The 16,308-nt window shown below is 43.1% G+C and overlaps 2 protein-coding genes across 5 annotated transcripts in view; both read right to left on the bottom strand.

The window, feature by feature from the left end:
- Positions 1 to 398: 398 nt before the first annotated feature.
- LOC130824528 (uncharacterized) lies at positions 399 to 16,005 on the bottom strand. 4 transcript variants are annotated; one of them, XM_057689572.1, is made up of 4 exons: positions 2,266 to 16,005; positions 2,141 to 2,171; positions 1,857 to 2,044; positions 400 to 1,067 (listed from the first exon to the last, which is right to left on the bottom strand). In XM_057689572.1, exon 1 carries the CDS (start codon positions 14,996 to 14,998, stop codon positions 9,458 to 9,460), a length of 5,541 nt encoding a protein of 1,846 aa, XP_057545555.1. In that variant the 5' UTR covers positions 14,999 to 16,005; the 3' UTR covers positions 400 to 1,067; positions 1,857 to 2,044; positions 2,141 to 2,171; positions 2,266 to 9,457. The 4 variants fall into 4 exon arrangements, with proteins under 4 accessions (XP_057545556.1, XP_057545555.1, XP_057545554.1 ...); XM_057689571.1 differs by lacking the exon at positions 400 to 1,067 and having other exon boundaries at positions 1,103 to 2,044; XM_057689573.1 differs by having other exon boundaries at positions 399 to 1,067; positions 1,857 to 16,005.
- A 145-nt stretch (positions 16,006 to 16,150) lies between these two features.
- Positions 16,151 to 16,308, bottom strand: part of LOC130824529 (uncharacterized) — a 757-nt gene continuing 599 nt past the window's right edge. Inside the window, exon 1 of the mRNA XM_057689574.1 lies at positions 16,151 to 16,308. This exon is cut by the window's right edge and continues 599 nt beyond it. The gene's annotated coding sequence lies outside the window, so the exon portion shown is untranslated.

Raw genomic sequence — 16,308 nt, 5'->3', positions numbered from 1 at the left:
AAGTAATAGCACCTTTTTTATAAGCAAGAAGCACATATATATTAAGACAACATCACATTTGATCAGAATTTTCTTCATAGATAGTTGTTTTTGTTGCGTAATATTTGAATCTCATAGTGTCTTTTTTTTTATTAAACGTGACTAAAACTCCGAGAACTATAACACATGTTAGTCGTAACGGTTCTACTGAGTGGTTTCCTTATTGTGAAGATGATAAAAAGCCATTTGTTGGTTTCATTTTTGAAAATTTAGAAAAAGATTTTGATTTTTATAGGGTATAGACGATATTACAACTCTTGAAATTCATGGGGCAATACACTTCGACCCACTGTCTCCAACTGTTAATCACTTGCGTCTTCTTATCCTCTTGGGATGTATACTTATTATTATCATTGAGAAGGTTGCACAACCAAAACTGATTCAAAACAATGATATAATTATAAAAATAATACAATACAAATCCAATTAACTACTATGAAAATCTCAAATATAATGTAGTATATAAGAAAATATATTATGATAAATATTTGTAGTGTAATAAACCAAGAAATATTTTCACTTACACAATGGGTTGTGCCAAATAGATATACACGGACCCGCTTATTAGGGTTGGTGCTTTAGGTATGGCCTTGTTCTTATTAATCAAAATCATCCCCGCCTTCGGGGAAACTGTTAAACATAGCAAGAACCTCCTTTGCCTTGACGGTCTCAGGCTTAGGGAAGCCAACCTTCCCTAGCCATGTATTAATGTCATTCTCCGCTCTCTTAGACCGAGTAATTAGTCGTTAAGAAGGGTTCAACGGCAACCCAAAAAAGTCATAAATGTCATCAGTCGTGATAATGTAGTTAGGTTGATTCGGCAGACACTGGATGCGGCTTACTGCTCAAAGTGGGCAACCAGAAAAGGAATTAGACCAGCGAAAAACCTAAAAGGATTCATTCTAAGAAGGCCTCCAAAGCCAATATCATTAACGTCATCAACTTGCTTAGTAGTTAGCTTCACTTGTTCTTTACCATTTATTAGAAATAAATGGGATTTGCAGTTGGTATATATGTTCTTATCAACACTGAAAAAAAACGCAATTTAATAATGTTATATATCCAAACATAAAGCTTCCATTATACCTTATTATAATTCCAATTGCATATCAATAAAACACCAAATACTTTGTAAAACAATCCCACATAAAAATATCAATCCAAATACATAATATTATACATCCAACGTTAGTATAAAAGCAAATACATAATATTATAACTCCAACTATATGATATTATAAATCCAAATACTCCCTCCGATTCTTTTCAGTTGTCCTATTTAGTTTTGGGCACACTATCCAATGCACTAATTCAATTCTAAATATCTCTAATTGTGCATAATTAAAAATTTTAAAAATTTGATATTAATAAAATTTACATTGAGATGAATCAAACAAGATCCCATATGACTATATTTTAACGTCTAGATTAAGAATAAAATACAAATTAAGAGTGATCGATCAACAGTGTCAAAAATTAAGTGGGATAACTGAAAAGAATCGGAGGGAGTATATAATATTATAACTCCAACGTCAGTGTTGTAATCCCTACTATGAATATGAATTATTTTAGACATACACATAAATTATAAAAGAGCAAATACATTTATTTTAGACACAAATATAGATTAATATAAGAGCAAATATGTCTTATCGTAGTACAAACCATCACAAAATCATACTCCAAAAAAAAAAAATACAACACAACACTCCATAATTTATCCTGCACTCAACGATTTCATAATCCCAAATGAGTGGGTCAAATATCCAAAATATATAATACAATAATCTCAAATTAGATCAAAAGGATGAACTTACATTACTTCATACATCTCTATTTTAACCGGTGAAGTCTAAGGCATGGGAGTCCTTTTTTTGGGGACTTTTTCTGTCGTCTTTGTCTCTTGATTGGTGACATTGTGATCCCTGGGAGGAATCCTTTTGTTCATTTTAGAAAAACCATAAGCTAACACATCATCGTCACTGATTTTTTCCATTATGAAAACCTAAGTACAGTACATAGAATAGCGAAAAATCAACGAAAAATCTAAGCTTTTTCAGACGAAAATGGTGAAACATTGAAAGAATTTTAAAACACATACCTTGGATGAAACGCAAATGTTGTTTGAAAACCTAAAAACAGTACAAGAAATACCGAAAAATTAACCAAAAAATGAAGCTTTTTCGTGCGAAAATGGAGCCATTGAAAGAATTTTGAAACACATACCTTAGATGAAACGCAGAGGTTGAGAAATTTGACCAGATAAAGAAAAATCACAAGTGTGAATAATCTTGAAGAAGAAACTCGAAGATTAAAGGATGAAGATTTGGAAGAGTAACACAAGAAACCGAAATTTTGAGGGATGAAATTGAGAGTTGTTACGAAAGAGAGTAATAAGGAGTGGAGAGAAAGTTGAAGTTGAAAGGTTATGATATAACTTTTCAGGATGCGCATATTTTCATAATAATCAGTTACCTCATTTCTTTTTAAAAAAGAAAAATTCAAAAACTGGGGCGGCCCAAACATAGGCGTCTATATAATAAACGGTCTCAACCAAAAATTTGTGATTCCAATTTAAGAAGACAATTGATGAGAAAAGAGGATAAGAGAGAGGAAGAGAGGATGAATTAAAGAACAACAAATTCTTGTATGAGACGTTCTCAATGTAAGACGCGTTTTATACATAGACTAAATAGCCTTAGTAATATAAATTATTAGTATATGAAGTTCTTAATTTGAGGTTATCCTGCCGAGATACGATTTATAATAAAACAGCTTTTTCTCTTTTATTTTGCTTATGGGCTAATAAGCCCAATACAATATAAGATAAAACCGCCTCACACAAGAATTGTTATTTCCTGATAATTTTTCCTTAAAAATATTAACCATATATCCTCTTAGATGATTAAAGTAATCATAATAAAAATCAATTTTAAATGCAGAAAAGCCAAAATAGTACTGTTTCGGTAATGAAACGAGGAAGTGGGATACACTTGAAATACCGTTTAGCAGAAGCGTTATCAAGAGCAACGACTCGTGGAAGGAAGCGACTTGAATTCCTGCAAATCAACACATTAGCCTTGTCCGGGGGGTGATCTCCCGGAAAACCCCTCCGACGCTCAAGTTAGAACGTGGATATGAGAATATGGAGTAAGTGATTACAGAATGAATACAAAAAGATGCAGTGGGTGATATTATTGGAGTGTTGGTAGGCTAATGAAGTGGAGTATGAGCAAGGATGCTTAAGAGGGTTATTTTTTGATGTCCCCTCCTCTCTGATGGTTGTCCCTATTTATAATGTTGAAGGAGGAAGTTACTTCAGAGAGGAGAGGTGGAAGATCATGGGAGTAGTGGGAGTAATGGGAGGTGGACTGGTCATGGGAAGAATGGACAGTTATCAAGCCTGAAACAAGGAGAGCCAAGCATGATTGAAGAGTGGAAGGTGGTGGGCAGTTATTCTCCTTTAAAGGAGGATGGCCAAAGAAGATAGATGACAGGGAAGTTAAGTATTCTGAAGGTAAAAAGCCCATGGGCCCTCCAAGGAAGACGGGAAGTCCAGCAGAAAGCCCATTGACCAAAAGTCAAAGTCAATCCGGAAAGGTCAAAGGGTATTTTAGTAACATGATGCTAAGTAATAAATAAATAAAATAATTGAGTAAACAATACCATGACAATTAGCCCCACGCATGAAGGATGATGTGAAAAGAGAGCCACAACGACTGGAAACATCCTCCTTTATGCGGAAAAACAGGTGCCCGTCGGAGCTTGATTTAATGATCGTAGAGAACATTCGAAAGCCCCATGAGGTAAAACATATGCCCAACAGGTGGCGAATCTCCTCATGGATCATGAAAATTGAGCTTGCAAGCTTCGAATCGACAGTTCATGTGCTGAATTCCGAGTTGTAATGAAAAAGATATGACCTTTTTAAGCTTGTCAGGTAAGAACGTATTGAATCCGGGTCAAACAGGCATATGAAGCCGCGGCTTGAAGTATGCCGCGGAATAGCCCCAGACGTGTTATAACACAACAGCGAAGTAGTGAATGTGGGATCTTGATTCCGCGACATCATGTCTCGGCCCTTGCTTCACTGATATCGCAGAAATCCCCACACTTAAAATGTTTTCAACAAAACACCAAAGGAGGGTCCGACTTATCTACTGTGCGGATTAAATCAACTGTCTGTTTTGAACTAATGCCGCGTAGCGCCAAGGGTATTTACGAATCGAATCCCTAGTAAGGACGCGGCATAGCATTCTCCTCAAGATATTTCTACACCTATGGTTGAACTATGCCGCGAACTAATAGTTTGCGTCTTCACTCGCAAGTTCAGCACGAGAATCCCTCTTCAACACTTAGAATATTTTGAGAAAGAGAAGGACCACCTGGGGGTCCGACTTATCGACCACACGGATATCCTTGATATTTGTGGAAAAATAAAAATGTTCAGTACTCCGTCAAAGCAGCCCCCTTTATTCTAGCATGATACGGAATGAGCCCCATAACTCGCATCTTCGATCCCACGGACACACATGAGAGGTTCTATACTTAGAATTTTTCACCTGGACTAGGGCCATTTGGGGGTCCGACTTATCGACCACACGGATGAATATGGGAATCAGCCACTTTACTTTTCACTCCTCATCTTTTATGACGGGGAACCAGCTCGCAGACCAGTGTCTTCAATCATACAGAAATATGGGACTTCTCTCATACTTAGAATTTCTACATCATGACTGAATGCACCAAGGAGTCCGACTTATTGACCACACGGATTTCCTTCGCCCTTGAGATATTTTCATATTTCCTTCCATCACATTTCATCCGCCGTGTCCATAAGTCGGACGGTTGAATGCGTAATCTTTATACTTAAAATGATTTTCCTTCCTGGAGGTTCAGTTTAGGGTCCGACTTATCGACTCTCCGGACATATTCGAGTGCTAAAGGACTTGAATAATTATCTGCTCCACCCCTCCCTGGGGGTCTGACTTGTCGACCCACCGGTTGGATGGCTTTGACACTCAAACAAATTTATGACGTTCCTCTCTAATTGGGGGTCCGACTTTTCGACCTTCCGGCTATATTCAAGAATTAACACTTAGAAAAATTTCGCAACATTACCCTTTCAACTAGGGTCCGACTAATAGACTTCACGGTCATTACTAAACACTTAAGAAAAATCTGTCTTCCCCTTATTGGGAGTCCGACTTATCGACTTCCCAGCTTTCCTCCGGAATTCCACCCTTTCGTTCGAATGCTCAAGTCCCAAGTGAAGCATTTATTGCTGCAATAAATAGGGTAGTTGGAATAGTTCCATTTCACCTAATCTTCATTAACTCCCTCAAATCTTCAAATTGCAAGAAAGAGAAAGTAGAGAGAGACGCTCGGACAATCTTCATCCCTCCTTCAAACTTCTGACAAATCCTTCGAAGATCTTCAAGGTTTCTGACAGATCTTCATCAAGTTTCTGACAAATCTTCAAATTTCTTTTTAAGGTATTCAAACTTTTCCAGATTTTTCGAATTTCTTCAAGTTATTCTTCAAACTGTTCTTGAATGTTAGCCTAGAACTTTGAATTTGTTTATGAATTTAGTCTCTATTCTTTACAAGTTTCGACTACTACTTTATTATTAACATGGATGTCGCGACTACTCAAGAGACTATAGCTAACTCAGACACCAACCCTACTAACTTGCCGGAAACTCCTTTGATAGTACGTAGGCGTCTTAATAAAAAGGGGTTACCAATGAATGACTCGAATGAAAGTAGTTCGGTGAGAATTACCCCCCATTATGAACCAATAAAAGCTGGGGATGAGTCGTCTGTATCCCCTATATACCCTCCGGAGATTATGAAAACTGCTCCTTGGGAAGTGAGCATTGCTTTCTTTCCAAATTACTTGCCGCGAATAAATCCTGACCTAGAAGGGTTATTGTATGTAGATATGGAAAACCTTGAAGGATCAACCGAGTCTTCTGGAAGGGAGAGTGCAGCGCCAGTTTCTCCTCCGTTCTACATTCCAAACGGCGGGCCCCTAAACTACTTCATTGATTTACAGACCAAAAGAGATCTAGACAACCGTCGGGAGGCCATCTCTCAAAAATGGGGTTTGAAGGACAATATAAACATTATTACCCCGGGGAATTATGACACCGTTAGGTTTCCTCCCCCACATTGTATAGCTGTATACTTTCCTTCTTTTGAATTAGGGCTTAGATTTCCTCTTCACCCGTTTTTTAGGGAGGTGTTAGAGTTTTTGAACAATTCAGTGCCCGAGTTATACCCAAACGCCTGGGGTTGTATGGTGGCCTTTTTGATCTTATGCAAAGTTTTTGGCCGTGCCACCAACACTCACAGCTTTTAGATATATATTCAGAGCCCGCCTATGTAATTCGCAATCATACGGCTGTGGCTGGATTACTTTTACACACCGTCGAGGACTGAAGATAGTCCAAGACCTCCCCGATAACCAGAAGGGGTATAGGACGAAATTTGCATTTTTATATAACTCAGAGGGATGGAATATCAAGACCTCTTTTGACATTAAACCCAACCTCGCGGGTTTTAATAATGGGATCCCGCAGTGTTCTTTTAGTGACGCGGTGATCATTGAATATGCAAAGATGGACGTTCAATTGGGAAGGAAACCAATGAACGTCCAACTTAATTGGATACCCGGTCATCCTGAGTTGGAGAACGAGAACCTCCTCTCAGCATTCGGCATCAGCTTGGCTATCGATCGGAGTAAGAGTTGCCGGGTTTCTTCCTTCTCTTTTCTATGACATGTTTAACTGTTTCTAACTCGCGGTTTTACAGGGATAGCCAAGGAGAATCTTCGAGCGAAGAATCCGGAGCTGATGAAGAAATTCAGCGTTCTAAGACTTGCTCAAGGGGCCATCCAGCGACCCGAGGATAAGCCTCTTCCCCTTCCTCCGAAGGTATAACTTCACAAAATTCTTCGTTATGAAAGACTTCTGTTGATTCTTCCTAACTTTTTCTTTTGTAGGACTCGGCGACTGTAGAGAAGGGTCTGGAGGACGTGCCCTCAGAGCAAGAGGCTCTCCGACTTCTCGAGGAGAGAAAACAAATTCACATCCCCGATGAATCTGAGAGGGTGATTCCTCCACAGACGAGGGGGGTGAAAAAGAGTGGGAAGAAAAAGAGGAAGCGGGATTCTTCTTCCCACAAGGAGAGCTCGGCCAAGAGGCCCTCTGTGGGTACGATCCCTACGGCCGTACCTCTCCGCATAAGGTCGGTGGATGAGGAGGCGTCGCCCCCTTTGGACTCTCCACGGCCAGCTTCAAACAAGGGGAAGGAGAAGGTGGGGGAGTCTTCCGCGGCTCCCTCATCGCAGTTTGCTGAGGTTTATCGTCGTCGTGAAGTTTCCCCTTTTCGACACGAGACACCCTTTCCGGAGTTGGGGCATAAGGGCTTAATTGTTCGTTTTAACAGGGCGACGTCCAACTTAATCAGCAAGGTGGACGTCGACCTACTAGAGTCCATGCCCCCCCGTGATAGGGTGCGTCAGGCACAAGCTTCGGCGGCAGAGGTAATGACTTTTTATGCTTAGTGGTGTGATTACTTGGTTTCCGGATTTCTTTAGTAGCCGTTCCTTTGCAGGCGTTCATACGATTGGCTTTTGAGCTCGACGCAAACCGTCAAAGTGCCGCAGACCAGGAAACCATGGCCGCCCTTACCTCCCGCTGTGAGGAGCTGAATGACGAATTATCAAAATTGCGGGAGGACCTGCCGGGCCTAAAAGAGAAACTGGCCAAGTGTTCTGAGCTGAAAGAACGCTTGGTCAAGACCGAACAATGGCGGGAAAGGGCAAGGAAGCAGCTGGACCAGACCGTCGAGAACTTAGATGCTGCTTCCACCAGGTCTGCGAGCCTCGGCCATGAAGTCGGCTTGCTGATGGATACCCATGCCAAGCTCGTTCATCAGAACCAGCAACTTATGCAGCAAGTATCGACTGACTCTACCCACTTCAAGATGATCCTATCCGCGGCTAAGGTGTATAAACTGTGCTTAACCAGGAAGGCCCGGATAGCTCGAGACTGGCTTCTTTCGGATGAGCCGGAAGCGTCGAAGTTTCTTGGAGATCTGACGGCGGAGATGGTGAAAGCCGGAACCCTGATCAGTGACGAAAAGTATCGTTTGGCTGCCGCAGAGTTGGGCATGGATTTTACCTCCCTTCAGCAAACTGCTAATCAGAAGGGGAGTGAAGCCTTGTCCAACCTTGCTCCTGTCTTGGACGGGGAGTCGGCGGTACTGGTCGACGCTGTCTGGGATGCGGAAGAAAAGAGAGCCTGGTCCGAAAGGATGGATGCTGAGGCTGAGAGGGAGGCTTTATGTCTCGACTTGGATCAGCTGGCTCTCTCTTCTCCTCCGGCGTCAGATGTCCCGGAAAACTTGACGCTCTCCAACCTGGAGGTTTTGTGCCTTGATCTATCGAATCTTATTATTGACGAAGGTAGGAACCTCTAGGGCTTGTCCCGATAGCTGTCCGAGATCGGGGTGGAGCCGTTTAACGTTGAAGATTATGTAAGCTTCACCCCCAGTCTTGAAGAGGGAAGGATCGGGTCTCCTCTGCCGCCGGATCAAGACGTCGAGGCTTTTTTGGAGAATGTATAGTCTTGCAATTTTGTAATTTGATTTTTGCAAACATTCAACTCTGTATTTTGAATATTTTGATGTATATATATTCCTGATTATGGAGTTTATTCGTGGTATCCATGCTTTTGTTCGTTGAGCCGTGGCTTCTCTCATCTGAGGCCGCGGAATATTGCTTAATCGTATTAGCAGAGGGCGTGATTTGTCGATGTCACGCGCAGGCGACATCAAGGAGATTTGTACTTAGAATATTTTCCGCCTTAGACCCCAGTAAGGGGGTCCGACTTGTCGATGTCCCGGTTGGGGGGTATCTTAGTGGGAGACTTGGGATTTTTTGAACTCAGGGACCCCAAACTAGGGGTCCGACTTATCGATGTCCCGGTTGGGAAACATCATTGCGAGAAACTTAGAATATTTTGAACTCTAGGGACCCCAAACTGGGGGTCCGACTTATCGATGCTACGAACGGATGTCAAATACTTCAAGTGATTTTTGGTCTTGGAACCCTATCCTAAGGGTCCGACTTATAGGTATCACAAGTTCGTTAGTGACAGAATAATTTGATAATGGAACGAAATATTTGCAGAAGAATTTTACCCAATATTTGCGAACATAAGAGCCGGATAATCTGAAAATAAAACCTGTTTATTAATGATTGATAAGGATACAAGCGATGATTGAAGTAATTTTGAATTACAACGCAACTATGTTGCGGAATGACTGTAGTCGCGGATTGGTACTGATGAGTCTGTCACTGATGAGGCTGTTTATGCTGATGCTTACCGATTGCCCCTTGCAAATTTTATTAAATGAAGAATTTTTTCAAATGATCTCCATTCCATGGTCGGGGTAGTTTTTTCCCTTTCATGTCTTCTAGTTCGAAAGTTCCTGGTTTGATGACGTGGGTGACTTTGAAAGGTCCGTCCCAGTTGGCCCCTAACTTTCCTTTCTCCACAATCTTTCCCGTAGCTTCTATTTTTCGGAGTACCAAATCACCAATTTGAATGCGTCTGGTTTTGACGTGGCGATTGAAGCTACGGATCATCTTTTGTTTTTGTGCTATTGATCTCAGCATTGCGTTTCCTCTTGTCTCTGGCAGCAGATCTAAGTTTGCTCTTTTTCCTTCCTCATTTTCGTCGTGTGAGTAGTAGGTGACCCTTGTAGAGGGTACGCCTATTTCAACTGGGAGCACGGCTTCAGATCCGTATACTAAAGAGAAAGGTGTATGCCCCGTTGCGTCTTTGATGGTTGTTCGACTTGCCCATAAGATGCCTGGTAGTTCTTCATCCCAATTACCTTTGACCCCCTCTATCTTCTTCTTAATGCCATTCAGGATCTCTTTGTTCGCGGACTCTACTTGACCATTAGTTTGCGGCCTGGACACTGAACTGAATCTGATTTGGATGTTAAACTTGTCGCAGTACTCGATGGTGTTCTTGCTGACGAACTGCCTTCCATTATCTGTTATGATCACCCGGGGGATGCCGTACCTTGTGATGATATTCCGCCATATAAACAGACAGACTTGTTTGTCCGTGATTGAGCTAAGGGCTTCCGCTTCTACATATTTTGTGAAATAATCAATGGCCACAATGATGAATTTGCGTTGCCCTTTTGCCGGAGGGAAGGGGCCAAGGAGGTCCATGCCCCACTTGTCGAAAGGCAGGACGGCTTGCATGGCGGTCAAGTAATTAGATGGCTTCCTTCCTGTCTTTGAGTGGTACCGACATTCAGGACATCTTTTGATCAAATACTCCGCGTCTTCTCGGAGTGAGGGCCAATAATATCCACTTCTAAGGACTTTCCCAATGACAGTTCGTACTCCTTGGTGTATACCGCATCCACCTTCGTGTATTTCACGGAGGATATAGTTTCCTTCTTCAGGGGATACGCATTTCAGGAGGGGGTGTGTATATGACTTCTTGTAGAGCGTTCCTTCGTGCAGTTCGAACCATCTGGCTTTCTTCCGGAGCATTTTGGCCTGACTTTCATCTTGGGGAAGCGTCTGATTCCGCAAATATTCGATGTATGGCTCCATCCATGTTTCTGATCTGTCGATGGTATCGACCATGAAGTTGATGCTGGGGTTAGGAAGCACTTCCCAGATTATGTCTCGAGCCGCGGATGTTTCTGCTGAGCTGGCAAGCTTCGCTAGGGAATCAGCCTGGGCATTCTGGGATCTTGGAATGTGCTCCAACGCGAATTTGTCGAATTTTTGAACAAATTCCTTTACTTGCTGCAGGTACATTTTCATGCTATCATCTTTAGCTTCGAATTCCCCGTTCACTTGTCCAACAATCAATTGGGAGTCAGAGAAGGCGGACAATTTTTTGGCTCCCGCTTCGTAGCAAATTCTCAGTCCCATCAATAATGCTTCATATTCGGCCTCGTTGTTGGATGCTGCGAACTCGAACCTGACCGCCCTTTCCATACGGACCCCGGCGGAAGACACAATGAGGAGTCCAGCCCCACTTGCTGATTGTGTTGAGGACCCATCTACATACAACTTCCATTCCTGATTGGGTTCAGGATGATAGGGGAGAGTGCTTTCAGCAATGAAGTCAGCCAGAGCTTGGGCTTTGATTGCTGTTCGAGGCTCATATTCGATGCCGAAATCCGCTAGCTGGTTTGCCCAATCTGTGACGCGGCTTGACTTGTTTTTCCCTTCCAGAATCTTTTTCAAAGGTTGATCAGTCCGGACGATGACCTGGTGGGATTGAAAGTAGGGCTTCAATTTCCTGCTTGCCATGACGATTGCGAATATGACTTTTTCGACTTCACCGTAGTTTCCCTCCGAGCCACGGAATGCATGACTTACATAGTATATAGGAAGCTGTTTCTTTTCCCTTTCCGCAACCAGTACTCCGGATAACGAATATTCGGAGACAGAGACATATAGGACTAGCTTCTCCCCTTTGATGGGCGAAACTAGTTTTGGCAAGGTGGACAGGTGCTCTTTAAGTTGGCGGAAGGACTCTTCTGCTTCTGCTGTCCACTCGAACTTCTGTTGTTTTATTGTTTTAAAGAAGGGTGAACATTTATCCGCGGACTTGGAAAGGAATCTTCCAAGAGCAGCCACGCAACCCGTGAGCTTTTGTACTTCTTTTACTGAGGTGGGGGATCTCATGTTCTGTATAGCTCGGATCTTATCAGGATTCGCTTCAATGCCTCGCTCGTCTACCAGGAAGCCGAGGCACTTTCCTCCGGTAACTCCAAACACACACTTGTCAGGATTGAGTTTCATTTGGTGCTTTCGAAGGGTAAGGAACGTCTCTCGTAAGTCTGCGGCGTGTTGACTTGCTTGTTTGCTTTTTGTGATCATGTCATCTACATATACTTCTAAATTCCGTCCAATCTGAGATTGGAAGACCTTGTTGACCATCCTTTGATAAGTTGCCCCCGCGTTTTTTAATCCGAAGGGCATAACCTTGTAGCAATAGACTCCCATGCTGGTAATGAAGGCCGTGTGAGGTTGGTCTTCAATTGCCAACGGAATCTGATGATAGCCGGCATTGGCATCCATGAAGCTTAATAATGCATGGCCTGCTGTAGAATCCACCAGATGATCTATCTTTGGAAGTGGGTAATCGTCTTTAGGGCACGCCTTATTCAGGTCCGTGAAGTCGACGCACATCCTCCACTTGCCATTCGGTTTTTTCACCAGGACAACGTTGGATAGCCACTCAGAGTATTTGCATTCTTTAATAAATCCGGCTCTCAACAACTTCTCGACTTCCTCCTTGGCGGCCTCAGTCCGCTCTCTTCCTTGATGTCGTAGCTTTTGTTTTATGGGTTTATAGCCTGGTTTGATGTCAAGTTTATGACACGCGACACTGGTAGGGATGCCAGGCATTTCTTCCGTGCAAAAAGCAAAGACGTCGCGGAACTCAGCAATGGTGGCCACTATGTCCTGTTTGACCGTGCTAGGAAGATCTTTCCCTACCTTGATTTGTTTCCCCTCGAACATGTCTACTTCCTCGTATCGTTCTATGGGGCGAGGCCTTTCATGCGTGCTGGGATTTTCCTTGTACACGCTCATGACAGCTGGGACATTGTCTTCCCTTTTTCTTTTTGCAGGTGTCTCGGAAGACCCGCGCTTCAGGGTGTCGACGAGGCATTGGCGAGCCGTCACCTGGTCTCCCTTGAGAATGCCAACTTGTCCATTATCTGTCTCGAATTGCAGCAAGAGTTGATGGGGAAAGATTGCTGCCTTGATCTTATTAATGAGTGGGAGCCCCATGATAGCATTGTAGGGGAAGTTGAGATCTACCACTGTGAACCGTATGGGCATGGTCCGGCTTTCACTTCTCTCCCCTACCCGTACGGGGAGAATGATCGTGCCCAACGGAATGACCTGACTCCCTCCAAACCCAATCAGTGGTTTGTCTAGGGGTTGTAAGTGCTTTTCCTCGAACTTCATCTTTCTCAAGCACTCCATTGTAATAAGATCAGCCGTGCTTCCTGTATCTACCAGCACCCGTCTGACTTTCATTTGCCCGATTTTAAGAGTGACCACCAGAGGGTCGGTATGGGGTTGTTGCAGCGGTTGGGAGGTCGTGGCATCGAACTTCATGACCGGTCCCTTAGATGCGGCCATGGGAGGTCCTTTCAGCAAAGTATGGACGCTGTTTTTTGCAGCGCGGATAGTGGGATATTCCTCAGTGTATCCCCCAAAAATCATGTTGATAGTTCCTTGAGTATCGGAACTTTCGCGTCTGGCTTCGTTCCTCTTGGGGGATCTGCGTTTCTGTTGCCATGGCCTCCTTTCCCCTTCTCTTCCAACATCATAATCCCTCCTGTTGAGGATCCTGGACAGTTTTCCCTCGTCAGCCAACTGATGCAAGATGCGCTTTAGTTCGCGGCATTGTGCCAGAGTATGGCCGTGCTCTTTGTGGTAATCACACCACAGATTATAGTTGCGCCTATCAGAGGGGGTGGTAACAGGAGGTGGAGCTGGCAATTGATCTCGAACAGCGAAGAAAATGTCCCTCCTGTTTCGATTGAATATGGGGTCGTTTCCTCCATCTCCCAGATTCCGCGTCCTAGTTTCTCCTTCTGTAACATACACGTGTCGGGCTCGTGGAGGTCCCATATCAGATGGCGGTGTAGGACGACGCGGCATGTAATTCTTCTCTCTCCTCGAAGAATGCTCCTCCCTGTTTCGTGAGGATTGATGGGAGGGCCCGACATCTTTTTTCTCAAATTTTCGCCTTTTCGGATCATGTGCTTGACATATCTCTGAGGCCGTGACATAACTTTGGCATTGTTTCATGGCCTCTGCGTACGTCTTTACTTGACTTTCAACCAACTGGAACTTCAGCCGTTGGGCCTTCATTCCGTTGATTAGGGCGTTTAGCGCAACCGATTCCTCCAAATCAGTCACTTCCAGGACTGCCTCATGGAACTTCTTAAGATATGAGGATATGGACTCTCCTTCCAATTGAGTGACACTAAGCAGGTGGAAGTTTGATTTCTCCTGCCTTCTTGAGGCTATAAAGTGGCCCAAGAACTTGTCCTCTAGTTGGGCAAAGTTGTGGATGCTTCCTCCGGGAAGGGAGGTGTACCACGTCAAAGCTACTCCTGTAAGAGTAGTTGGAAAGAACTTACACCATAACGATGAGTTGGTGGTGTACAACAACATAAGATTCTTATATGCCGTCAGGTGCTCCTGCGGGCATGACGTGCCATCGAAAGCAGCCATGTTCGGTACCTTTATTTTCCCGGGATTGGGAGTATTCAGTATCTCCATGGCCAGGGGAGAGACTAATGATATGGGCTCTTCAGGAAGGACATTCTTGTCGGCCTCATTCCGCGGTATGGAGGTGGGAGTGAGGGGACGGCTAGACCCCGCGAGTTGCGCCTTCTTCCTTTCCTCCCTTCTTTTATCTACCAGGGATTGGACGCTCTCAGACGTCTTTCGTTTTTTGCTCTCTAGGAAGGTTCGGGCATCTGGAGTGGCGGTTTTGGATTCGCCATCTCGTGTATCTGTCTTGCTATGGTGCGGGTAAGTTCTGGACCTTTCCCGCCTATTTTTATTGCGTCTACTGGAATGGGAAGTCCTCGAGTTCCCATCTTGAGATTCATGAGATTTTGGTATCTCTTGACGGGGCTCGATTCGTTCCTCTAAGTTCTTTATTTGGTTCGCCATGTCTTCCAGTACTCGTTGTTGAGTAGGGGTATTGTTTATGACGGCGCGGAGTTGTTCAGAGAACGCGGCCGTGAGATTTCGCGCTAGCATGTCCAGATCACGGCAAGTCACGGCTTGATTATTAGCGTGACCCGCTGAAGTGTCTGTATCTGTGCTATGCACGGTGGCGGTTTGAGTCGGGTTCTTCTTGGGAGCCATGACTTCTTGTACTCTCCCCACAGACGGCGCCAAACTGTTTCGGTAATGAAACGAGGAAGTGGGATACACTTGAAATACCGTTTAGCAGAAGTGTTATCAAGAGCAGCGACTCGTGGAAGGAAGCGACTTGAATTCCTGCAAATCAACACATTAGCCTTGTCCGGGGGGTGATCTCCCGGAAAACCCCTCCGACGCTCAAGTTAGAACGTGGATATGAGAATATGGAGTAAGTGATTACAGAATGAATACAAAAAGATGCAGTGGGTGATATTATTGGAGTGTTGGTAGGCTAATGAAGTGGAGTATGAGCAAGGATGCTTAAGAGGGTTATTTTTTGATGTCCCCTCCTCTCTGATGGTTGTCCCTATTTATAATGTTGAAGGAGGAAGTTACTTCAGAGAGGAGAGGTGGAAGATCATGGGAGTAGTGGGAGTAATGGGAGGTGGACTGGTCATGGGAAGAATGGACAGTTATCAAGCCTGAAATAAGGAGAGCCAAGCATGATTGAAGAGTGGAAGGTGGTGGGCAGTTATTCTCCTTAAAAGGAGGATGGCCAAAGAAGATAGATGACAGGGAAGTTAAGTATTCTGAAGGTAAAAAGCCCATGGGCCCTCCAAGGAAGACGAGAAGTCCAGCAGAAAGCCCATTGACCAAAAGTCAAAGTCAATCCGGAAAGGTCAAAGGGTATTTTAGTAACATGATGCTAAGTAATAAATAAATAAAATAATTGAGTAAACAATACCATGACGAGTACAAACAGAAAAATCAGAGAAAGTTTATTCAAACTAAAACTTGGTTAACAAAATAAATTAATCAATCTATTCAGTTTATTGGGTTGGAACATTTGATTAAAACAACTGAAATCGAGTTTGAATTGGATTTAAGGTAAGATTGTTGTTTACTAGCCCTATAAAGCATTAATGAGGAATAGCGATAATAGCTAATCTAACCGGCTGAAATTATTAATTAGTTAGTTAAATTTTAGTATAGAAGTACTTCTATATGATAATTATCAATTGTTAAATTTTAGTAGTTTGTTAGAAAACCAATAGAAATATAAAATTATCTTATTTTGATTCTCACAGAATGAATGAATAATTGCTTCTCTTGCCTATCGAATCCTTCAACTTTATCCATTTCAAACATTAAAACTTGTATATCAAAGAGAAAAGCTAAACTAAAGATAAAGTACAACTATTAAATGTTTAGTATAATTACAGCTTCAAGATTTGAACAAGCACCTGATTTCGTCCACATTTTTTAATTTATAATGCAGAACAATCAACTTCAAACAACAGGAAATCAATCCA

The sequence above is a fragment of the Amaranthus tricolor genome, chromosome 9, assembly GCF_026212465.1.
Source record: "Amaranthus tricolor cultivar Red isolate AtriRed21 chromosome 9, ASM2621246v1, whole genome shotgun sequence".
Taxonomy (NCBI): Eukaryota; Viridiplantae; Streptophyta; class Magnoliopsida; order Caryophyllales; family Amaranthaceae; genus Amaranthus; species Amaranthus tricolor.
Note: the sequence above shows the minus strand (reverse complement) of the source record. Positions and strands in the feature narration are given on the sequence as shown.